This window comes from Dromaius novaehollandiae, chromosome W (assembly GCF_036370855.1).
Source record: "Dromaius novaehollandiae isolate bDroNov1 chromosome W, bDroNov1.hap1, whole genome shotgun sequence".
NCBI lineage: Eukaryota > Metazoa > Chordata > Aves > Casuariiformes > Dromaiidae > Dromaius > Dromaius novaehollandiae.
In genome coordinates, this window is record NC_088130.1 from 55,140,494 (window position 1) to 55,166,276 (window position 25,783).

The 25,783-nt window shown below is 39.6% G+C and overlaps 1 protein-coding gene across 1 annotated transcript; it reads right to left on the reverse strand.

Moving 5' to 3' along the window:
- Positions 1–303: 303 nt before the first annotated feature.
- Positions 304–24,951, reverse strand: LOC135324235 (complement component C7-like). Its single transcript, XM_064500045.1, has 18 exons — positions 24,555–24,951; positions 24,212–24,267; positions 23,421–23,496; positions 22,247–22,388; positions 21,579–21,720; positions 20,509–20,647; positions 19,498–19,632; positions 18,096–18,339; positions 17,429–17,542; positions 16,505–16,671; positions 15,268–15,496; positions 14,291–14,462; positions 13,824–13,911; positions 12,304–12,436; positions 10,788–10,979; positions 8,219–8,315; positions 3,234–3,418; positions 304–1,729 (listed from the first exon to the last, which is right to left on the reverse strand). The coding sequence occupies exons 1-18, from the start codon at positions 24,558–24,560 to the stop codon at positions 1,542–1,544; spliced, it is 2,505 nt and encodes an 834-aa protein (XP_064356115.1). The 5' UTR covers positions 24,561–24,951; the 3' UTR covers positions 304–1,541.
- Positions 24,952–25,783: the final 832 nt, after the last annotated feature.

A 25,783-nucleotide genomic window follows, 5' to 3' on the forward strand; every position in this document is an offset into this window, starting at 1 on the left:
GCAAGAGGAAGGGTCCTTGACTTCTTGTAATTTCTCAGCTTCTGTCTAGGATTCAACCATATCAACATACCCTACCTGCTTGACACGTGCCATTACTGTCTGCTACCCTCCCTGCCATCTGCCAGCACAGGTGCTTCTGTGGGTGTGCGGGGTGCTGACAAATAGCCAAGGGTGAGGTGGCAGTGGCAACCTCTCCCACCAGCATAGTTGCCTCCAGGGCAGGGAGTCTGCCAAGGGAAAGCAGATTGATTTCAATTCTGGCTTAATTCTCATTGTCAGTGCCACAGAAAACAAAGCCTGCCATGCTGACAGTAGGGTTTATGTGAGGAAGCTACAGGTACAAACATGGAAACCAACAAACAGATTTTATCTGGTAGACATTTCTTAATAACAAGAAAGAAAATTTGTTACTTTAAAAATATACAAGTTTCTTGCTGATTGTACTGTATTTGCTTTATCATCCACCCTCTTACTTGATATCCAGCCAGTTGTCCTTAGCGGCATCTGAGAATAGTCAGGAGGAGATCAGCTTTCCAAACCAAGTACCTGAACTGACTTGCAAGATGCATTGTATGTGAGCAAGATGTCACTGTTTGGCTGTACTAGATAATATCATGCTTAGCTGTGTAAGGAAAGGGGTACAAGAGACCCCTTTTGTTTAGGAACAATCTTAGGAGATTGTCCAAAGGTATCTCCAGGGGTCAGTATGCAGAGATTCTCCATTTCTGTGAGGACACACTCCCCCTAATAGCTCACTTTTAGAAAGTTTTGCTATGGTTGAAGACTTCCATGTACAATGGTCTGTAAGCAGACTGGTGCTTGGACCAAACACAAATGCATATGACATGCAACTGAGTTGTCCTTGCTTACAAATTTAGCTCTTGATGATGGTGATAACAATATAAAATGGCAGGTTTTCATGAAGCGGTTCTGTGTGCAAGAAGCCATGAGTGTAAGAATTCTTTTCATTATTTCAAGCTGACTTTACTATTAATGCACCTTGTTTGACCTTTAAAGGCTTCTGGCAGGGTGACAGGTTCAATGTTGTCCATACTTTGTGCTCAACTGAATATGGCAAAGTAGGAAGAAGTTACTCTATTAAAAAGAGAAGAATTATATGTCTTATTTTGTAAAGCTTATTCTTTTCCTGGAATCTAAATCTAATCAGTGCATATGTATGTTTGTGTGGTTTTATGAAAAATATATTTACAAGTGTTAGACACTGTAATATATCACTATAAATACTAGCTTGGTGGTTGCAGTTCAGGAATGGTTTTTAATTCTGAGGGAGATGCGAAGTAAACTTGCCAATGCTAAGTTAGAGTCTAGCTAAGAGCCCTTTTGTGAGTGGTAGTGGTGAGTGTAGCTCTGCCTAATGAAGAGCCCTGATTCAGAGCCAATGAGCATAGCCTCATCAGTGGGGGTGGACTTCATGGCAGAGCTTATACGTGATAGAGCAAGATTTGAAGTATATTACTGCCCAACTGTTGACACATTTTGACATATCTCATGGCAAAAAGCAAAATGAACCGTAACATATCTTATTTGCTCTGAACGTCACAGGGCCTTATGCTGACAAGGGTGACAGTCTCCCCCCGGCACTTGCGAAGCCCAATCTCGCATTCAGTCATGGTCTGACGAACAGCAGATCCGCTTACTTCAGCACAAACCTGAACGCCTCCCTCCTCGCACTGCCCATCTTCACGGCAAACACAGCTGTTGGATTGAGCTAAGCGAAAACAGAGAGGAAAAAACACTCAGGATGGGATAAACTCACAAGGAGGGTATTCACTCATTTAATGAAAAACAGACTAATATATTTCTAGCAAAACTATAGGAGTAATCGAGCGATTTGTGGAGGGCACTTTTCCTAACCAGAAGTAACATTAACTGATACTCAGGTTCAATGGAAAAACTAGAAGTGCAACAAAGTGGCGCTCCGCTGTCACCGGAATCCAACGCAGCTACAGGGGCTTCTCCAAATTTGAGAAGTTGTTTGCTTTTGTGGGAAAAGCTTTCTGAAGATACCTGAGATATAGGTCTTGAATACATCTCTGATGCTACTGCTTCAAATCTGGTAGCACCAGTTATCACATCTGTTGCTCCAGACTCTAGATAACATGTAAGATGAGAAGTTTGTCCTTAGAAAGTAACAAATTCTGGTCACACCCTGATCATGCAAACAGTTAAAACTTGTCTTTTTATTTACATATGGGCATTTTCATTAAGATCAAATAACCCTTTCCTATGAATAAATAGGCATAGGTGTATCAGTGACAACAGCTAAATAATCAGATAAGAATAAGGTTCCCATTTGAGTTTTATTTTTTGTAACTGTGCCCTTGTTTTGGTGTTGTATGTTTAACTTTTGCCAGCATTTGTATCTGCCAAAGCTTCAACCAATTTTGACAACTTTTTGTTATTATTTTTGCATATTCCAACCTGTTAGGCAAAATATACAAACTCCTATCAAGTAATCTTATTTATTTTCAAAATATGTTAATAACTGTACCTTCTATCTGCAGCACTTCTGAAAACCTAATTTATTCCTGTATCTTTCCATTTCTGGCCACCCTCCATTAAATGCAATGTACTGGAGGACACTCAGGGAAATTAGATCAGGGAATAGAAAAGCTTCCATTGAAGACAGATTGCACAAGACTGAGACTATTTACTCTGAGGGAATATTCGCTCACCGTTGCTCATAATGTGAGAAACTGGGGATATGCAATGAAGTACAAACAAAAGTAAGTGCCTTTTCTAGACAGTATAGAACAAGACATTTAATTCCTTGCCATAAGATACCACTGGGGAAAATGCTCAGCAAGATTCAGGAAAGGATTTGATATTGCTATGGGTAGTGAAGCCTTCCACAGTTACTGTGTCAAGAAATTTAAAACAGGTAGTTATAATGAAAAAAGGATAGGGCAAGTGTTTCACCCAAAACTTCCAGACAAACCTCAAATACAGTAGCCCACTTAATGGGGACTGGGAATAAGCTTTTCCTATAGACAGTTTATTCTGCTACAGTCTCCTGAATGGTTTTATTTTCCATGGCCGGAGCTTTCGTACACCAAATACTGGATCCATGGTTTGAACCAGCTTGGCAGTTCCTATGTGCCTGATGCTTCTGGGAGGATCAGGAGTTGCTATGTAAGGACAGAACTACAGCTAATGTGTAAGTAGGGATAAAGATTTCATTTTGTTATTCGTGATTGTGAAGAATCTCTTACCATCACAGTTTTCCCATGAACGGCATGATCCACAAGATTTTTCAGCTGCCTGAGGTATTTTGCAGTTTTCTAGATTAGTAAGAGAATATTTTCTGCCCATGCACTCCAATGCATGCATCTTGCAAACAGTTAAAAGTGTGTTTCTCTTGGTTCTTTGATCTGTAGCACAGATGTCCAGGGAAGGACTGAAAAAAAAAAGCAGGGATAGCGCTATTTAAATGTACTTTTTCTTGGTACCTCTTAAAACGAGCTGAGGGAATGGAAAACATTCAGGGTCCCATTCAGTTTTTCCCATTCAGTGAGGTTCATCCTGAAGGTGCAGCAAGGGAACTTGGGACTTAGACCTATGAATAAATCAGACTTCTTCCTTTCCACAGGATGCTACACCTCAACAAAACCAGAATCTGTCCCCTTTGAAGCTCAAGGATATTATTGGATATTTTGCCATTGATCTCAGTGGCAGTGAGATCTAGACTTCATCAGTTAAGAGTTCAGACCTCAGTTATTCTCTACTATACTATACTATTATACATCCTATACATACTATATTATACATTATACATATATGTACATACACACAAACATATGCTTTTACATACATATAATGATATAGGCACATTGGCACATGTATTATTATATCACAATTATTAATTATAAGAGACGAGACTATAGTTAACATCTTTATTCCCTCCTCTCCTTTAAAAGTTTCAGCTTTTACCAAATAAAAAGTTATGATCCAACATCAGAGACAAGAGAAATTTCTGGTAATACAAATACAAAATCTCCACAGAAGTTTTATCAAAAAAATGCTCTATTTATGCAGGGGATTTACTTGTTTATTTCTTGAAATTCAGATATTGTGCTAACACCCACAAAAATTAGCTTATAAAAGCAATAATAATGATTCCTGGACAACCTTGAACGGTATTTGCTTCAGGGACAGTTCTAGGAAGGTATTGTAATTCGTTGTTTCGTGCTGTAGATGTAGGAGGGGGAAAAAAAGACCTTCCATTATTTCTGGATTTTAATCTCAAAACTCAAGCTTCTTTACTTTTACTTCACGCAATTGGCGACATCTGTGTGAAGTGAATAAAAATACTGCCTACTCAGAGTAGGTCATTCACATGCTCTCCTGGCAGCATTTTACACCCACGGGGAAATTACTACGCAGGATACAAGACAGCGGAGAGTCACTCTCAAGGTACAAAGAGCTTTGGAATACAGCTCCAAAGGCTTATTTCTCAGTTAGAGGAGCTCACAAGTACTTATGTAGAAACATCCAAAATGAGTTGATTTTAGGGTCAACCCAGGAAAAACTAGTGTTTGGTGCAGCAGAGAGGCTGACCAGGAGTGGCTGAAGGGGCCTCACGAGCCGAGCGAGGCTGCCTGACGGGGAGGGTTACAGCTGCTGGGAAAGCGGCTTGTGAGAGTAGGGAAGAGGAATTTGAAGAGGGAAGTTCTGGTAAGAAAGTACTGACACCGGGCTTGTTCGACTACTCACGAAGTGTTGAGGTAGATTTTTTTTTTTTTTGAGAGAAAATTAGGAAATGTTTTTTGATACAATCTATAAATAAGGCACTGATGAAAAGTGCCTGCTCCAACCTCTGGGAATGATTATTTGAGAGATGATTTTGAAGCTTCTTAAAAGAGCCGGATTTACAGAAAGTTTAACTATATGTAGCTTAGTGCTCCTTTATGGTCTCTCAAATTTGGCACATAATTCACCAGCTGATTCTGAAAACTTTGACTGTTGCACCTACCTGCAACTGAATGTACATTTAAGGATTATTAATTGTATTATAACTTCTACACATGTTAACACCTTCACTTGCTCACCAGTCCATTAACTGTTGCGCTTAGTCAAACTACCAGCCATGAAATCCCTAGCAACTTTTTGTTGCCTGAATTTTTCTAAATGCTCTTCGGTTAACATAAAGAATGAACTTAACCCTCTTACTCTGAGGCCTAAAAAGAGAACAGCCCAAAAGTTACATAGCTCCAAGCAGTTAATAAAGGAAGGCTATATGTCTGTATTGTTTGCTTGTTTGGCTGTGCAGCCTATGAGATAGGAGTGCACTGATTTATAATGTGAAACCTATCTCTTCGAACAGAAGTGTAAGAAACACTTTATTTTTAAATATCAGCTTAGATTCAGAAAAACAAACTGTGATCCAAAGGAAGCATCTAATCTATAGTTAAGTTGTTTAGTATGTTATGGTTCAGAAGCTTTCTTTGCCTGAGAATAATAAATCTCAACATCTGAGTCTTAAGGACAAAAAATTGTATACAAGGCAGCTTAATTTACCTGAAAAGACTAGGCCAGGCACAAATGCACTAATCTCTTTGCTTTGCACCACTTCAGCAACACCCAGCAGAGGGGAGGGAGGCTGCTTTAATCAGCTGCCTAAAGTTCACCACAGGGAAGGCTATTGCTGGGAAAGAAATGTAGGGAGTGCACATTCCTGTTGCCAATCTCTAGCTACGATGCTGTCCCTCAAGCTCGCTGAGACTGGGTCAGCTGGACCCAGGTCAGAAAGCCAATGGAAATAAGCATGTTCAGATGCATGAGGAAAAGGATGGATACTCTATACTCATAAGAGAAATTAATAACTTGCACTCATTGCTGAGAAAGGATATTACAGGGATAGGAGGATCAGAACAGTGGAATACAAATAATTAAAGGCAAAGAGTCCTTATGTGGAAGGAATTTGAAAAATTCTGCACCTTTTACCTGAAAAAGAAGGCTTGACTAAGAACAAGCCTTTACAAAAGCACATAATATGAGAAATGAAATAGCACATGTAAGTCAGCAATTATCTTTTCTCTCTTTCACCTACTATATGAGCCAGGCAACTTTCAGTGAAACTAAAAAATGAGAAATTCAACAAGCTGGAGATGATTTTAACTTCTTAAGATTATATCCAAGACCATAAATTTTAATATAACACAGGCCAAAAACTCTTAAGAAACAGAGATGCTACATAAATAAATGTGGGGAGCAGAAAGGGGGTACTTTTGAAAAGATATTAAATCTCATTCTTCATTGTAGAGATAGTGTATTAATATAGATGAAACCTTAGCCTCCAACAGCTAAAGACTAACTGTCCTCTGAACCATTCCTTGCACGAGGGCAATTTTCCACGGAATAGCTGGTATCCATACTGTTAAACTCTCTTTGCCCTCAGAACAGGGGGACCACATCAAACTGCCTATAGTCCTTGACCGTAATGACTCCTGAACTGTGCCTGGAAATCATGTAGGAGTTAGCCCTTGCCAAAACTCTGCTAGCAAATGTTCTAGCAATTTAGCAGTGCCAGTGCCCAGGAATGTTCCCTGTCTGTAATTTATTAGGATAGATATAGTCTAAGGTGCCACGTCATGAGGGACAAATTACCCTGCACCAGCCTGTTGTGGGGTTCTTGTGCCGTCCCTGGAAGTCTCTGTTGCTTGTCTCTTGGAAATTGAAAAGACCGATGATGGGTCTGAAACCATGGCATTTCTGCATTCCTTATGAACTGTTCTGACCAGTGGCTGCTGTTGGGAGTCACCATCACAGCAAAGCAAACCAGGTTACTTCCACTCTCAGAGGAAGGACTGAGATCAGGTTACATCCTTCAGTCCTACAACCTCAATAGGCTAGCAGATTAGTCTGCTTAGACAGGTGATGATTTATCCTTCTATTATTAGAGTGTTATTTCAAGACAGAGTGAAAAGATGGCATCAGGTAACAACTGTTCTCTATCTTCCTGCCATTTTGAACATAATTAAAAAAACAGAAACAGGCAGGCAGCAGATTAATTATAACTGAAGTCTAAATGCATAATTGAATGTAATTTATTTAACTTCCAAAGCTATCCTGACTCTGCACAGAGGCTTCCCTAGCATTGTGGAGCCTCATCATCTTCTATGTAATTGACCTCAAAGAATCCATGAAATAGAGGAGGGGTTGTTGCCTCACTTTAACGAGTAGAGTATTGAAACAAAAAGAGTAGGTCTATACTATTTAAAATATTTAGGTGTCTAAGGATAGGGAGAGTATTAGTGGGGTTGTTACAAACCTGGCCTTTATCTTCCCAAAGCATGGATGCAAGACAATGGTCTGAAATCCTAGGAAAATGCCCCATGGAACTACAAAACCTGAACTAAGCTCACCAATTTTAATTTTCAGATGTTCAAGGTGTGCTAATTTTGGCTTAGCACCAGAGTCACTATGCAGGGCACTCTTGTAACTACCTGTCTGATACATGTAGTACATATTCCACTGAGAAGTTCTGCTGCTGAGCTCTTTGGAACGTCTGGCCATCAGTGCCAGGTGGTCTTGGGTCTCTTCTTGTTACTTTTCATTTACGGTCTGTTCCCTCAAAAGTTAGCAAAGAACTCAGTGAGTGGGTGCCATCAATGCCATGTTTATTCTGCTTTATTTATCACAGCATGTAGGCTTAGATCACTAAGTAAATAAGAAACAATAAACTGTTCTGCAAGTTAGGAGGTCATAAAAGGTGACATGAGTGGTCTGCAGAGGATTGGTCTCTCCAGACTGCTGCATAAATAGGAGATTAGATTATTGTACCTTTCACAACTCTCCAGTTTCTCAGCAGGGAAAAGAAATCTGCTTTATTTCACTAGCTTATTGCTTTGATGGTCTAAGTCCCAAGGGTCTCTGTTCTAATTCTTCCTCCATTTTCTAAATCTTCAAAATATCATTTTATCTTTTTTCATCTATTTCACAGATCAAGTGGAGCTGAAATTATCCCTTCACCTTCTGTCATCTAACCAAATTCCATCACTGCTAATACCCACTGACAGCTCTGACAAGGCAGGTAGGTGATGAGCAGGACATTGATTGAGCTGCAAAGCAAACAAAGCACTATGCCTCCTTCTCATATGAGTAAAGCTTTCTAATCTGTCATGGACTGAAGACTTAAGAAATGTAATTGGTCTTGAATAAAGTGAGAAAGTCATTGCCAAATTCAGCCTGAACTTACCCACACTCATAGGGCATTTTGCACACACACTGTGACTGCTGCACTTTCTCCCATGGCTGACATTTAGGCTCTGTCACTTCTGGTTCCACACGGGGTGCTGAAGGAGAAGAACACAGACAACACTATTAATGGTCAGAAAAGCAAAGGCTGCTAAAGGGCTACTCTGAAATCATCCTATCAGTTGAGCTTAAAAGGCACTGAATTATATAACTGTGACATAAATCACATTCTACAAGTTCATTAAAAGTAACTACTTCATGTAAGGAATCTGCAGTATTAAAAAGATATAATACACTTTCCAGAGTCACTGAGCAGTAATTTATCCATGGGCTAAGAGTAAGATTGAAGTAGACACATACTGTGTTCAAGCCTAAATATTCATTCCAGTTCTGCAATGGCTGTCTGTTTCTGCTAAACTTAACAGTGCTGAATCATAGCTAGCAAATGTTGGCAACAGCTTTATCATTAGGTTTCAGAGTTAATAGCTTCACTGCTGTGACTAGAAAAGCTGCGACTCCAAAACCCCACGTAGAAATAGCGAATCTTAATATCTCTATATTCACTGATGGTAATGAAAACAAGAAGTTCCAGCACATAGTCTTTAATATGAGCTAACTTCAAAAATAAAAGTAATGATGATTCTTGGGGAACTTTCGCAATTGCCCGTGTTGCTCTTTGGCTGCTGCATTATATTCTAAGCTTTGAAATGAAATAGGCCTTTGCTAAACATTCCTCCAGAGATTTCTGTAACAAGTAATAGCAAGACTTTGTTAAATCCATACAGCCACATTTTTTGAGAAAGGTTTATCCTGATTTGTGTGTTAGATTAGGTGTCTGTAGTATTCTGCTTCAACTTGAAAGTTTAATACCCCTGAACACTGTGACATTTTTAAAATAAATCTCCATCATGGATTAAGACTTGCCAAGCAAAACAGATAGGCAAAAATTGACAGAGAAGGAAAAACATAGAGTTGTAGTGCTTTGCAATACAAACACCAGGCATAGCCTTGTCTGCCTGCAGAGGGGACATTTCCACCAAAAATTGCTACGTTGTTTCCAGGTCTGGGGCTGCTGGTTGTACCTGTCCTCTGTAGTTGCCTGTTATCAACACAGTTACTGACTAAACACTTTCATCCCACCTTATTTCAGTAAGGCCAAATAGATGTGTGCCATTGTGTCCCTGCATGTATATATTTTTTATTATTTTTGTCCATTTTTATCTCATATTCCTTCTAATTTTTAACTGTTGTTCTTTCTGTTGTACTAATGTACTAATACTCCCATACAGCAAGACACAATTTGTTTCTAAAGATGGAAGCATTCAAGACCAGTTCTAGTCATTACTGGCGTTTGAATACATGATGTAACAAAAACTGAGGAAAATCAGTCACTAAGGCTAAGCCTAAGGAGCGAGGCAACTAGCAACAGTAGTTCTGTAGCACTAGTGCTTTTGTACGTTAGCAACTATGAGCTATTTTATTTACAGGTATATTATTCCTTCTGAAATCCTCGTGCTTGCTGTACACATGGATATGATATGGTGGCCAGAAATTGCAGGTGACCGAGGTTGGTAATCTTACAGGGTGCTGATCTTTGACATCCAAGCCTGATTTTCACCTGCCTTTTTTCTGAGACTGGGTGACTATGGGCCACAGCAGTTTGCTGATAATAAGGAGAAGATAGACACAAAATGCAGGAAACAAGCCTGGTCTTCTCCCTGGGGAACAGCAGTGGCTGTTAGTTTTCTCCAAGCAAGGTTCTGAGGAGGGATATGAGAACATCTGGGATGTCGGGTAAGGACGTGGCTGGCTTGAAGTAGCGAGCTCTTTGGATACTTGTACGTCGCTAGCCAGCATTGTAGGAATACACAAGAAAAAGTCTTGTCTGCCCTCCACAGCTGGAAAAGATGAACTGAGACTAAGCTTTTTATGGTATAGCCTGCTTCTCTCTGACAGTGCCTGCCAGTATCAAAACCCAGAGCTTTAGCAGCTGTTACCATGAGCTTCAAGATCCATATCCCCCTGTCCTTCAGTTCCCACAGATTTACTCCACATTAGCTATGTGACTGTCAAATGAGCAAAAGGAGTCATCCAGCCCCAGCCTTTCTTTGCCACACGAGGTCTTGGTGCGCTGAGTAGGCTCCAGATGACTTCCAGAGAAGTTATGTCTCTATGGTGCAGTTCACATGGTGGTGGTGTTACACAGCATGGGTGGAAAGTGGAGTGTATTTGGGAGGCAGAATAGGCAGCATATATCTTAGACAATCTCTTAAAATATTGCTGGTGATAATGCTTAATATCTATATGGGAATGGGAAGCAACAAGCTGGAAGGAAACCTCAAAAGAAATGTCTTAAGGCATCTTGTTTGAACAGCTTGCAGAAGCTGGTCAGTTATCTTGGCCCATGGTGAAGCATACATTCATGTCTTCTATACTTTGTGTTGTTGATATAGACATAGCTTCTCTATCACTATATTAGCTATAGTTCTGTCTATATTATATCTCTATCAGCCGTAGTCTGTACAGGAAAGAAACGCTTGCACTGCATTCAGAGGACTGCAGTGGCTTACCTGGGCTCTTGCACTGGATGGTTGTCATGTCAGGAGACCACTTGAGACTGGGCTCACACAGAATGGAGCCTGCCCCTTCTAAGTGCATGCCATGCGGACAGGACAGGGTCACTCTCTCACCGATCTCATATAAAGGTTTCCACGGCTCTCCTTGCAACCCCCCTTTGAAGGCAGGTAGGAGACAAGCGGTTTCTAAGGAATGAAGCATTTGAGATAGCCATGGTGAATTAGTGGATTGCAGAAAGCAGTCACATATTTTATCTTCTCTCAAATTCCTAAAAAACCTGAATGGAAATATTAGCATTTTTTCCTCTAGAGATATGCCAATCATGTTAGTGAAGAATATTAACTCATCACTCCAGCCAAGTGTATGTGCAATACCAAGGAGAGAGTGACAATATCTCCTCCTATTGCCTGCAGATCTGGCCCTAACTTGAACAGAAATTCTCTGTTCTTATAACCTATGCTTCTGCTAAGGGTTTGCGCTGATAACTAACATCCTAGTAGGGACAGGTCACACATACAGGACCCCGAGGACTGTGTACTGATACACAAAGAGATGGTACTCAGACAATGTGGGCTAGCATTTATTGACAATAAATTCTGGTTGGAAGGAGGAAAGGAGGGTGCTGAACAACAGACCTGAAAACTCCCAGGTCTCACTGATTGCACTCCAAGCTGATCTACAAATAAAACTTGAGGGAGAAAATACCCTAATGGTTACTAACTGGGTTAGAGGAAAAGAGTGAAGGGGAGAGATCATCCAAGCTGTAAACTGATCCTGGGAGTTAAGCTCCTACGATGAGACAGTTATTTGAGAACTCTGCGGTTGCCCAGAGCTGCCACTGGACCTTTCACTCAGTTTGGCCAGAAAGCGACGTAGGCTTATCCCAATGGTTCCTGGCCATAGCCAGAAGACTGAATTGTGCAACAAAGGTTGTTCCCACAGAAAGTAATTCCTCCCACACCCCAGAGTATTGTCCACGATCTTGAAGAGTGCACTTCTTCCTATGGAGCATTAATCAGGGATAACATAATATATAAGAATGGTATATGCTGCAATTTACTGCCAGTTTAGAAGGATTATGGAGAACTACAGAGAATCTCAGTCCTAATATAAATACAAGAACATTGCTACTCCTTTGACAGAGATTATAGGACTTACTGATCATGAGTCTTTGTGATTCTGGCTTATAACCCAAATGGATACAAACCTTGCTCTAAATAAAATAAAACTCTTTCTACATATAATATACAGGTTTGACCAGATGTGCTGGGCTTTTGTTTCACTTCCTGCCTTCTTTACAACCAGAGTTTATGGATATTTTTCTATTTCAGTATAACAATATCTAGATGCAGAGAAAAGAAAGTCAATTTAAACCTGATTCTGTCTAGGGAACTGGGAAAATACAGGAGTGTATTTCTTTCCTCCTTATTTTTAGAAAGCAGACATGGAGAAAAGTTTCACTAGAATTTGGGAATGAAGTATTTCATAATTAGAATCAGTTAGACATACTCTGGCAATATCTCTCTCCAGCTTGCCACTGTAAATTACTGCCACACTTAGCAACAGGATCACCAACAAGAGAATATCCATCTCTGCAAGTGTAAACAATGCTTTTCCCAACAGCGTATAAGTTTTCAGCATTCTGAAAGAAAAGAAATAGGAGGAATTTTGAATATATATTCTAAGAATGACCAGCAGTTTCAAACTCCTTTTGATCTTGGGGTGTGATCTTGGGATGCAGCAGTTTAGAACAGTGTGAAGTATTAATGTCATTCTACAAGGAACCAGTGGGAGTGTCTGGAATATTGTGGGCAATTCTCACTGTCTATAGAGAGCCAGTGTGCTCAAAATGGAAAAGATGTTGAGGAAAAGTTGGTAGAATACAGAGGATTCTAGTTAACTTTACATAGCAAAATGAGGGTTAGAGTTGAGTGCACCTTGTGACAGAGCTCTGACAGTGTTATATACCAGAAATGGAATGGCGCTCTTCTGCCAGCATAGAAATCTACTACAAATACAGCTGTTATTAAACGTTAGTGAATTAAGCTCTTGAACAGCCTTCCAGTGGGAGTACTGGAGAGTATATTGCTTTGCTAATTCTTAGGATGGCATGTTGTAACCTTATGCATTCTTAGTGTGATATGGTCACTTAGGAGAGCTGGCCTTGAAGACACAGATCTTTTCTCATTTTATATTCCCCTCTGTTCTAAGGAGAGATCTTATAAAAAACTGAGAATATTCCACAAATTGCAGGATTCTACCTTTAGTTTGTGAACTAAGTATATCAATATGGGAAAGATCCATTGATTACAAAAAATACAGGAAAAAAATTTGGATCATGCCTCAAGCTCAGTTGTGCAGAGATATCTCATGGATTTTTAACTAATCCTCATATTTATTTTATTGACCAGGAAGACCCTAGACAGCCTCAGCACAGAGAAGGCATAATCCATACCCTGAGAAATTTAGTATCCCTTGTTAAATAGACTGAACTTTGTAATACAGTCACCAAAATAACTTGCTTCATCATAGTACCACCAAGGAACAAGAAAGTGCAATGGTTAGTCACAGGATGGAAAGTCAAAAGTCCTAAAATCTGTTTATCATTTTGCTATGGAATTGATGAATGGCCTTGGACAATTTACTCTCTGTGCTCTGTTTCTCTTTGGCTTTCTGTACTTTAATTTGTAATACATGTGGCACAGAAATGTTTTAACTATGTGTATAGGGTGTAGGACAAGATTTCTTATCTCTGTAGGTTCCATGGTGCAGAAAAGCAAAGATTTCATTTTGTTTGTGTGTGTGTGTGTGTGTGTGTGTGTGTTTTAATGTGTAAAGTCTTGGCTAACTTGTAAACTTAAGCAAGGAGACAATGCTGAGAAAGCTGCTATACAGTAGCTTTGATACTGAACTTATCAATACTAAACTTATCAAGACAAATACAGTTTCAAGTCAATCTCTATATTAACTTCAGTTGTGACATTGCAGGTAGGGATAGAGAAGATAATAAAGTAATAGAAATAACTTACTTGAACAAATCCATTTTCCAAGAGAGGAGGAGGTGAACAGAATTCTGTAGGAGTTACGGACACATCAAAGCAGTGTGGTTCAATGAAGCTATAAAGCAAACAAAGTACTACTAATTTTGAATTTGTTTAGCCACTCTTCTTTCCAAAATGGTATACTTCTCAATGAAGTTCATTTTCAAGACCATTACATGATTTACATCAGAGTTATATTTAAATCAGGCACCACCAGGATATTTGAAAAAGAGAGTACTAAATAGAATGGTGTCAAGTTTACTGACTTTTATCCCATTTTCTAGTTCATCTCATATCAGATTCAGTTCCTGGGTTTCATTTTGTTTCAGCTTAAATATGAAAGCTGGAGGGTCAGTCAGTGACATTCTCCCTAAGTACAAAAAACTGTGCATTCTTTTGAATTAAATTTTTAAATCTTCCTGTATTTGTGCTCCAAAAGTTTCTTTTCTGCTTACCGAAAATGTTGCAACTCCTCATCTTCACAGGGTCTGCTTTCACGCTGTTCTCCTATGCATGCCTTTCCACCACCCTGTGGTGGGGGGTTGTTGCAGGTTCGACTCCTTGATTTCCTTCCCCCTGAACAAGGACTCCAGGAAGACCAGCAGCTCCAGTGTCCATCAATGACACCTACGTAACATTCGAAACCACTTCACATTAAGGCTTTTTGTCCTAAAAAAAGGCAAGTACTATTCCAAGCTAATTCAAAAACTATGACCTTACAGAGAATTCCACATTGTAATGATCTCTGTTCCCCTACCCATCCTGCCCAGCCTCACAAAGACACCTGTAAGTTTGTCTGTCTGATTTCAGTGGGGCTTCGGCTTCTGGACAAGTATAAGTCTTAGTACTAAGGGTTGAGCTGATCCCCAGTTCAACCAGTCAATCCCCTTTCCTTAATTTTGTGCCCAGCGGGATACCAGTCATGTGTGAGTTGCATATTTGAAGAGAATCTGCAATTTCTTCTGGCTTGAGGAGTATATATATGGCAATTTTCCAGTTCAGAACTTGGCTGACTTTGCTCTTTGACTGATGTGTGAAGTGCAGCAAGTCAGTGGCACTCGGAACTTAATTGTGAGAGTGTATGCACCCTAGTTTGGCAAAAGTGACTCTGGCCCATTAGTATATGAATTTCCCTGCTTGTGGGTGGAAAGGGACAAAATCACCTGTGAAACTAAAGAACACCTTTTCTTTTAGTTTATATATTTATTTATGGAGGGCTGCACTATGAGTGGTTAGTATTGTCCACTGTATTTAACAATAATTATAAAAAAATTAACAATAATTATAAAAACAGTTCTTTGTAAAGTACTGTTTGTACATGCTAAGCAGAGACAACATCAGCTGCTCATTCAGTCTGTGCAGCAGGATAAACAGACCCTGGAAACAGGAGAGTGCCACTTTTAAACTCTCACAAGCTTAAACAAGTACTGACCTGGCTGATCTTGCACGAGAGTCCCCAGTTCACAAGCTGCTCCAAAGGTGTAAGGCTTGCAGTAACACACGCACCGAGTTCCTTCCACAGCTGGCTCACCACCATTCTGGCAAGGACGACACTTGCAGGGATCATTTTCAGCCATATATTCTTCAATGGCTTGTTTTAAGTAATGCTTTTTGACGGAGGAACAGGGCACTTCCTTTACCAGCTCATACAGTGGTGTTAGCTACACACAGAAGAAGAATTTACATTAAAAACTAACATAAGATTTTAGTTAGCTAACAAACTAGTTAGGGCATCTTTCAAGACTCATGTTCAGGAACATACATCACAAATTATCTTATATGACAAAATGTGCTGATAAACTGTTCTATCCTTAATATAGCTTTTAACGTTAGCTTTTTTCTGCAAAGTCAGCTCTATTTAACAAAGTTTCTTAAAGTTATTGGCAACTTAGTTGTATTTAAACATATTTGAGATAAGAGATCACAGCTGAGATTAAGGTGTACCATAACACCTTAGTCCACCAATGTACAATAACCTGTCATCACCAAGCTATTTCCGGTCTAAAAAGCTAGACATTTAAATAAGCTATTATGTCATTTCATTAAGCAGTGATTAAAGACAGCAATAAGCACAAATATTTTGCATTCCCATGGCAGATTTTATGTCTTATGTTCTCACATTTAACTGAAAACTCCCTGATGGAATTCTGCTGCTTTTACACTATGCTTCAGCATTTAAGCAGTTCCCAAAGGGGACTTGGACAAAGTAGCGGTGATTACTCTTGTGCCAACTTTCAGGCGTCTGGCTTCCAGAATCTCCAGTTATGTCAAACTTCCTCACACAGAGAAAAGGGAGCGGTATAAAAGATATACACAGAGGTCAGCAAGCTGAGTGGAAGCTACACAGACTTGCCAACATGTAATTCAGAACATGGGCTATTTAAAATCTAGCCTCTCTCCAGCTTACCCTCTGTTCTTAAGCAGAACTCCACTAAAATCACCAGAAGTTTGTAAGACTTGCAGGTATCTACCAGTCAAAGGTTAGATTTGTGATATAGCCAGTCACTTCCTAGAACTTTCTTCCTGTGAAATCTTTTTATTTTTATAAAGTGATCTGAACGCAAAATGATTGCTGACTACAGCCTGATTAATCACCCTCTATAATTTAATCACTTCTCCCCTTGAGGTAATCCCATCTGCTCATCTCTGTTTCAGGAAAATAGCCTTACCTTTTGTTTAATTACTCTGGGATAGTCTGTCACTGATCTGGCCCAAAAGGAGTATCTCTGACTGTTCCCAGCAGGATTATTCAGCTCTAGATAACTAAGGCCAGCAACAGCACCTGGGCTTCCTCCTTCTACATAAGGGTCTCCTTTAATCTTATTGCCACTACTTCCTGTAGGTTCAGGATGAGAAATACAGAAAATATGAGCATTGGTATATTTACAAATGAGAATAGAAACAATACATGCAAAAACTATACTAGCAAGTAATGAAAGGATGCATCAGTGCAGAATGCAATTATGAGATTACTCTGTCCTCAGTAGTAATACCGTGTCAAAACCTGCAGCAGTATTTCCTAAAAGAGAAAAATATTGGCTTAGGATAAAAATGCATTGTAGAGAAGATGCAAAGAGTTGCACACAGTGAAAACTCTCCAACATCTGCAAAACAAGCTGTAATAACTAAGTTGGTGGGCACCTGTAGAGCCATTTATTCCTTTCTGTCACACAAACTAACTGCACAAACAGATCAACACCCAAACTTGCTTATAACATACAGCTCCATAAAGGCCCTGTTCAAGGAGGCCCTGGATACAGTGATGAAAATGGGTTCTACAGTCCCAGACAGATCAATCATGTGTACTTGCATCAAGAGGTCCCACACGTACAGCACATAAGCAATATCCAGTTTTCCAGCTGAGTTGGCATCTCTGGCTGTAAGGTGTCTGGAAGAGTATTAGTTATTGGGAAAGCACTGGCACTGTTTGGGTCTTGGGGAGCCTTTTAAACTGGGCACTTGGTGTCTGGGTTCCCTGTGTTAAAATAGAGCGCAGGAAAGCTGTCAACACCTGCTCCTCGTTTTGACAGTTATTTAGGAAGACACGAAAGCTGGATACATGGTAGCTGTGCAAGCTACTATTGAACATTTACCTGAAGAAGTTCGTAGCAGTTCATCCAGTTTGGAGCATTCTGTTTTCTTCTTCTTTACAATGAATGCGTTCCAGCCTGACGTGGTACACTTGTACATGTCTGTTATGCTCAGACCTGCAGAAAATAGATGCATTAACAATACCGTACACTGGAAGTTAGTGTGTATTTTGAATTAACCTCTCAGTTTCCCATTGACTTGAAAGGTGCTTTAGAAAGAGAACCACCACATTTTCTGCTTGAATTAGGAGGCAGCTGAAAAGCAGGTTCTGGCGGGAGGCCCACCTGATGCTAAAGCCTGTAGACGGAGGCTGAGACAGAGGCTGTATCTGGCAAAAGTTTATTGTTCCTTTCATCACTTTTCTCAGCAATCCCTAATCCTACAGCACTGCTCACCACTGAGTACCACCACATGTCACTTTGATGTTTGCTTCACTTGTGATTTATTCTGCTCTTCACAGTTTTACTCAACCTCCATCCAAGTAACTTTTAAACTTTAAGGTTATGTGACATTCAAACTGGAATTAGAATTCAAGTTCAGCCTGATGAGGTCCTGAAATAACTACCAGACTCTCTTATTTGATTTTACATATTACCTTGGAGAACATGCAAAGAAATATGTCTTTGTTTTTTCACTTTGTTTCTTGTAACAAATGATCTAGTACTCTACCTTCTGCTTTCATTTTGTCAGTATCCATTTTAAAAATAACTTTGTAATGTCCTCCCAGAGATCCAGAGTGTAAGAAATGAGTCCCAAAATGTTCGATAAATCTTCGGTAGGTGTTGTAATCATAGACAACAGGGAGGTTGGCAAGTTCCTTCCAGAATGGCTCCGCAAGAGTGAGAAAGTCTGGGCGGTTGTTAATAAACTGAGCAACTTCCACACTGTTCTCAATAACCATCAGCTGCTGACTCTGATGGGAGGAAAAGAAATCAGTCATGCAGCCATTTCTCTACTAGCCAGATGACATACATCTTATATTAGCTACTGACCAACAGCTCTGTCTTGTTATTAGTTGCATCTAAGCAACTCAGTGAAAATGAAAAAAATATTCTGCAGATATGAAGTATCTTTTGGGCTTTCATTTGTAATTGCTGCATCATCTTTCTTTTCTTCCTGTGTACCAGAAAACTAGCATAAGGACAGATGAGTAATGAAAATATCACTAGTTACTAATATCACTGTATCACTAATGGTGGTTTCCATCACTGGCAATGTTGCAGTACAAGGAGGAACTAGGGAGGTTTTCTTTGCACCTGATTTCTGTAGAGGAGCCTTTCTTTGTTAAGGTGCTCTAGCCACTTTGAGGATGCTGCTGAATTTTAAAAATCTATATACCTACACAAGAATGGTCACCTCAGCTTCTCAGTGCTGCTTTCGAACTTTGTTATGATAAATCTCAACATACATCATTGTTAGTGTGGTAACACGAGCTTGTCTTCTGTCAGCTTGGGGAACGTCAAGTATATGCACTTGTTACTTGCTTTTATTTACTCTAAGATAAAGGTTTTACCTCTTAATTGACCATTATTCTCAAATTATTTATTTAACCCTTGTTTTTAAATAAGCCAAAGGCAAAGGCGTAAGCACTGTGGCTTACTGGCTGCATAAGATACTGGCTATCTTTCTTCATTTCCTACTAGTGGGAAATGAAATAATTCTGTGATTAAAACTAATTTTATTTTACAGAATTCTTTCGCTCCAAGTTTCTGACACATGTATTACTAAAAAGTGCATTAAACTGTTAGAAGAAAATAGAAAAATTTAATCAATTATGAGAAGAAGCTGATGTTTTTCTTTCTCAAATAGGAGAAAATCAGCTAGCAAATAAATAAATTACTAATAAAGAGGTGAAATGGAAAAAGCAACAATAGCAGCAAACTCAGCCTAACTGATAAGCCAGATCAGTGATGTCTTTGTAAAGGTTTAATGAGATTTTTCTTTTATGGACTGTGTGCCAAAAATATCTGGATAAAATAAATATTTGTGTCTCACTATGAAAGTACAATCAAAAAATAATAACCAGAACCTTTATGCAAAATACTAAGCCATACTGACACTTTATACATACCTTTTGACTGTTTTGCAGATTTTTATTCTGCGAAAAGCTGTGTCCGCTGTTTGATTTTTCATACCTCTCTGCGTGCTTCATATAAGACCAGCTACTGTTGAAAAACTCATAACTAAAATCATTCTGAATTTTAACCTAGAAGATGGAAGATAAAATTCTATAGAAAGAGTTTTATGAAGGATGTTAAAAACAATAACATGGAGCAGAGCAAATACTTCCTGATTCAAAAAATGTTATGGTCTCTTCAGGCCGAATCCATCTGAGATGATGCATAAACACTAAAAGAAGTGAACACTGGAAGAATCAGTTGGCTGACAGGAGTATTATTTGTGTGTGTATATATATACATATGTATATATATGTATATAAAGTAAAGTAATATGATGCATTAAGGATTGTTTAGCATGCTTTTGATAAGGGGGAGAAGAACCAAATCTCTTAGGCATATGACTTGAAATAAGAAATAAATATATAAAATCTCTCTGGAAGGTCTCCATGAAGCACCCCAAAGCCATGTGCACAAAAAATTTCTTAGGGTGATTCAGGTTGCTACTCATGCTAAGGAGATGGCTTGGCATTCAGTCTTACTGTGAGAGAAGTAGAAATGACATCCAGGAAATGATGATTCTTTTCGCTTCCTTTATAGCAACACACTGACCAGTTAGTATCTTAAAATAATAAATAAAATGCCATACTCTGTGGAGATTAACTGAAACAGCTTTAGCATGTGGTGGCATATGGCCCTCAACACTGCTGCTGCACTGAAGCTTTTTGCTACTGTTGTTTGTTTGATAGGTGTTCAGGAGACAGCTGTGTTTGGTGGCCTGGGATCCTTCTCTCAGTTCATGGTGGAAGAGCTGCAAGTGGAACTAACAGACTGGAGAGAGGGTACAGGCTTCATTTATCTATGTTTAAGGAAACCTACTTGTCAAGAGACCTTACCTGTTTCGCATCATTATACCTGTTTTAATCAAGACTCTAAAGATAAAGCTGTGGTTAATGGACACATACTTGGAAGGTATAAGCGAGAACGCTTTCACTCAGCCTGTAGTATTCTCTCCCATCGCCACTAAACACCTTTCTGCATTGTCCTCCAAAGCTTCTCGTATGAATCACTCTTCCCTTAGTCTCACCAGTAGTGGCATCAAAGCTACGAGAAGAAAAACATGAAACATCCCAAATGATATGACTATGCTGAAGAAACCCGAGTATTTTGCAAAGCTACAGATCGGATGCATAAACAGAAATTCATATGGATTCACAGTACTAAATGCAACAATAAACAAAAGGGCCAGAATTGCTGCTATGCATTTTTAGACTTTTTTCCTACTGATGATTATATGTTATTGGTTTACATATCACATTTAGATAAATGTATTTAAACATCAGGAATGAAAGATAGAAAGCTTTATTCTGTGCTTCAAATCAAAAGGCCAAATTCACAGGCACATTCTGGCTGCACTGAGCCACTGGCATGATGGAGACAGTTGTACCAAATAGCTGGGTGGCTGCCTGCTTTGCTTTGGTGAAGGGGTAAAAGGAAACCTCAGCAAAAACAAAAAAAGTGCAAAAATTAAACTCATGCTGATTCTTGGGTTTTTTTGCAATTTGCAGCCTTTCAAGCCTGCAGAAGTCAGATACACATAGCTGAAGGGAGACTGCTCCCCACAAAGACTGTGTGGTACTGCTGACATCAGTGTAGTACAGTTACATACAGCTACGGTGGAAAAGCGGTTTTAATTTGCTGTTCTCTGTGCTTATATATCACTGCCTTCTGTTAGGTGCAACTTTGCATTATAAGCCATGTTTTGTAGTTCAGCTGCATGTTAAAGGGCATCTTCAGATTATCATAAAACCTAGATCTACTCTCACTAAAACTGATTTTCATTTAGGGTAGGTAGCTAAGGACCTATTCTTTGGATAAGAATGTGCTGACATCTGGAGATTAAAATCATTCTTTTCCATATGGGCAGTTGACTAGAAGCTCAGGAAGTGTTATCTACACAGCCAGTGGTCATAAGTATAACGAAAGTGTAAATTTATTTAGCATCAGTACTAATGAGCTTTGCACAGAACATTACCCTGTTCCTGTAAGTTCTGAATTTGGAGGTGTTTTATCATTATCACATACGGTCCTCTTCTCTTCACATCGATCTTCATCAGCACCATCTTCCTCACAATCCTGATCTCCATTGCACACAAGAGATCTGCTAATACACTGACCTAAATCAAAACAAAAATGCACAATTATTACCACATTAATTAGCTCACTCAATCCCATGGTGAACAGTCTGTGCCCAGGACGGCTTGTGAAACAAGAGTAGATGTAGACATAAATAAATAGTGCATATCTACACTTGAGGGAACCACAGCCATTCAAGGCTTATAATACATTAATAAACCAGTTGACATCTAAATTTATTTCCTGTTCCTCCTGAATTTTCATCCTTTGACCACATCCTGTGTGATTGTGATTGTCTTTCTGATAGCACCAAAACATGTTTATCCTGTTGCTCTGTGATAAATTTCAGAAGAACTGCAGCATATTATTTGCAAAGCTTTGTGATACCCCAGATGAAATTAAGAACATGCATAGCCAAGGCTGAATAAAAGAAAACTTCCTGTTGAATCAAATGTATCTGTAGGTCAAGGGTTCTGGGAAGCAACTGCCTGTTGACTAAATTTCAAGAATCACAAGGTCTTCTTAATTTTAAGTACTAGAAAATGATGAAAAACATCTTAATGATACCTGAAAAACACCTGAACCGATCACCACAGCCATCCTCTGTTGGGCATCCCCGTGTGGGAGTGCATTGTCTTGTTTCAAAGGCATCCCCAGAGCAGGGATTTCCCCCAAACTGGCCATAAACTGCTACTGTCCGTCTCCGAATCTGAATGCAAATCAAAGGAAACCTTAGAAATCCAAATGCTTTACTCCTGTCAAGATACTGCTACCACTCTTCTCCTGTAAGGAGATGAAACATTCACTGATTTTGTTCTGAGGACAACCATACTTCATACTACCACAACAGGGCAACAAGCTCACAATCTAATAGAAAGACAGCTACTCTATCTACACGATCATTAGCCTGAGCCCTGAACTTGGCTGCTTTGTTGAAAAGTCTACTCTGAAACCACGAGGAAGTTGCTGACAAATTTCTATTTTGTTTTATATTTTTAATAGGACCAATCATGCTTGATATGGATTTGCTAAAATCTTTCAACATCATAAACAATATCCTAAAGGAAAATGTTAACAACTAACATTGTGAGCTACTTTTTGTTTCCAGAAAGATTCAAATGCATTCTCAGCTCAGATCTTTAATTTGGATTAATTTCTTCCTAATTCATGCAACATCAATGGAAACAAGATGGAAAGTCAAAAGCAAAAGTAACTTCAACATGAATATAGAGTTGCGCTGTAAAAATCATCAACTTGTTTTTATTGGGGATAATATTTTGCAACAAAGCTTTCTCTTCTTGGCACATTACTCCTCTAATGAAAAATCAATGGAGGTGGTACAAATCAATCAGTGGCAGCCGAGGAATTGTCTCAGTTTATGCAACAGTTTGACAGAGCTTTTTGGAACTATTACCAAAATAAAAACTGCATTAATTGTTCCATGACATGAATATCATAGCTTTGAAAGGAACATAGAGAGGGGACAGTGGAGGGTTTCCCTTCTCTAGAGCCCAGTAACCCTCTTATTCTGCTAGGAAGAGGCACTTCAAGTGCTTCTGCTTATCCTTTTTCTTCATTTCTTCCTCACCCCAGAACAGGCTCTTCTGACTTTTTATATTGAACACTACACTGCTGTAGACACAAAATCATCCAATTTGGGGTTTAAAAGATATAGTGGCTCCTTAATTACTGGAATATGCTTGTGAAGTCATGATTGCAGAAAAAGTGTGTCTGTCTATACCTGTTTTTTAGTACAGCCATCACACTCGGACCACGGGCCAAAAGAATTCCAGCGGCAATGGACTGGATGGGAAGGGCTGCTCCAGTAGTATTTTTTGCATTATTAAAAAAACAAAAGGGGAAAATTGTCAGGGGTCTCCATACATGAGCATTAGTGCAAACCTTTCTGAAAGAGCAAAAAACAAACCTTCAATAAAAATACAGTGCATGATCAGATGCCCTCTGAAACCACTGGGATTTGCTTTTCAAGTGTGAAAAGAATGAGATCAGTTCCTAGTTGGGCTTCCCAGTCACTGAACAACAGAAAAAACTAGGCACATTCACACCATCCTGAAGGCCCATAGGTAGATGTCAGAGTTGGTGCATGTCATGGTGTGTGCAAGAGACCATCCCACAGCAGCGCTCATACAGTGAGTTTGCAAATGGGAGGCACTCAGGCTATAACGGGGGACCAGGGCTAGCTGGGGGCAAGCTACGCTGTGCTTTGCAGCGTGTGTCGCAGGTGTGCAACACACAGTGGCTCACGTGCCGCCGCTGCGTGCATGCCTCCTGAATAGCAGCTGACTCTTCTGGCTTGTTCAGTGTGGGCGGAGATAATGGACACCGTAATTCCTCACTCTTCTTGCTATTTATGGCGGTGGCAGTGCCAACACAGACCAGTGTCTTCTCTCTCCCAGAAAACATATCTAAAGACCTCTTTAAGCCCCACCCCATGTCATGCACCAGGAGAAGTTGTCTGTTAAACTATACATGCTCAGTCTTCAGTATATAGTTTTCTAAAGAAATAATCACCTGGAAAAAATGGGAATGAAACCTGAAACCTCCAGCAAGAGAAAAATCCGCAGCACCTGAAAAAGAGAAGCAAAAGATTGCTTTGCTTTTCTGCTTTTTCCTTTAGATTGTGCAGCTGTTCTAACTTTCTACAATCTTTACACAACAAATAAAGGACGGGGGGCAGGCTAATAAGGTCTAATTCCTCAGCTTCTTTGTGCAAGCTGTTGGATTTCAGTTTTCTTCTTTCTTGCAATACTGCCCAATTACATTTGCAGACAAGTATTTCTCTCTATAAATTAATATTTCATTGCACTTGGTGTAATTACTTCATCAGTACAATTTAAGTAAGCAATTGTCTTACCTTCATGTTAGATGAAACACTCAGATATCCAGCAATTACTGGGGAAAATGCACTTCCACTCAATTCAGCAGCTGAAGGAGTCAGTCAGTCTGTCTGCTTCCGTATGTCTCTTCTTACTCTACCTTGCTATTATGCTTTTCCTTCCCCCAAAAGGCTAAATATTGCGGAGGAATTTTTATCTTGACCCCATCTAATCCCCTCCAGGGACACACTCTGCTCTTGAAGCTGCTCAATGTTTTTAAAACATAAATCAAGGCTTGGCTAGGCTGACTGGGGCTGGCATAAAGTTGTGGGAAGCACTTACTGGAAGAACATTCCTCTTTTGCCTATCTTCTGTGTCACAGTTTCATTCCTCTGAACAAGACTTTTCAGAGATCCCAACCCAAAGCTGGTGTCCGTTACCCTAGACCAGAGCTCAGTCCCCAGTTTCAATCAGAAGACTTGCTCTAGATTCAAGCTGGCATTGCCAAGCTTAAATTCTGATCACAAATCTTCAGTCTGCACTTCTGCAGTTGTGCATCAACTTTCACAGTGAAAATCAGCCTAAGGATCTGAATGCAAGTTTTAGCCTGTTTTTCATGTGATCCTGCCACATAGCACCTGGTTTCTCCTTTCCCCCATGCCATGCCTTCTTATTTTCTCTTTTGTCTTTTATTATTTTCCAGATCTGATCCATTCCAGTAACACCACCAAAATGCTATAGATGGGGAAATTCCCATTAATTTATCCTAGCAGAGCCCAGGTGAAGCCCTCATGGGAAAGCAGCTCTCCTATCTGAAAATTGGTCAAACACTACATCTAGTTGGTACAATTTCACACAGTCTTCAGAAAACCAAATACTTCATGTCACAGCATCACTCAGCAGTGACTCTAAAATGCTGCATCCTGTTGGCATAGCCTGCCTTCTTGAAGAAGATGCCTAGATCTTGGGTCACGTTCCTCCATCCACATCAGGGATGTCCATGTCCATTCCCCAGAGGTTAGCAACCTCAGAGCCAGTTTAGCTAAGGCAGAGCTTCTCTTTGGGATTTTTCAGGTTTAGTAACTATGAACCTCCTTGATAATGTGATTCATACTCTTTGATCACTTCTGTACATATTTAATCACTTTTGACTGATATCCTCATGGTGCTGTTCAGTTTGATGACTGATTTATGCAACATTGTTAGTGGTCTTTTACCTTTGTAAGAAAGGATTAAAACCAAGTTAAGCCCTTTAATAGGCCCAGAG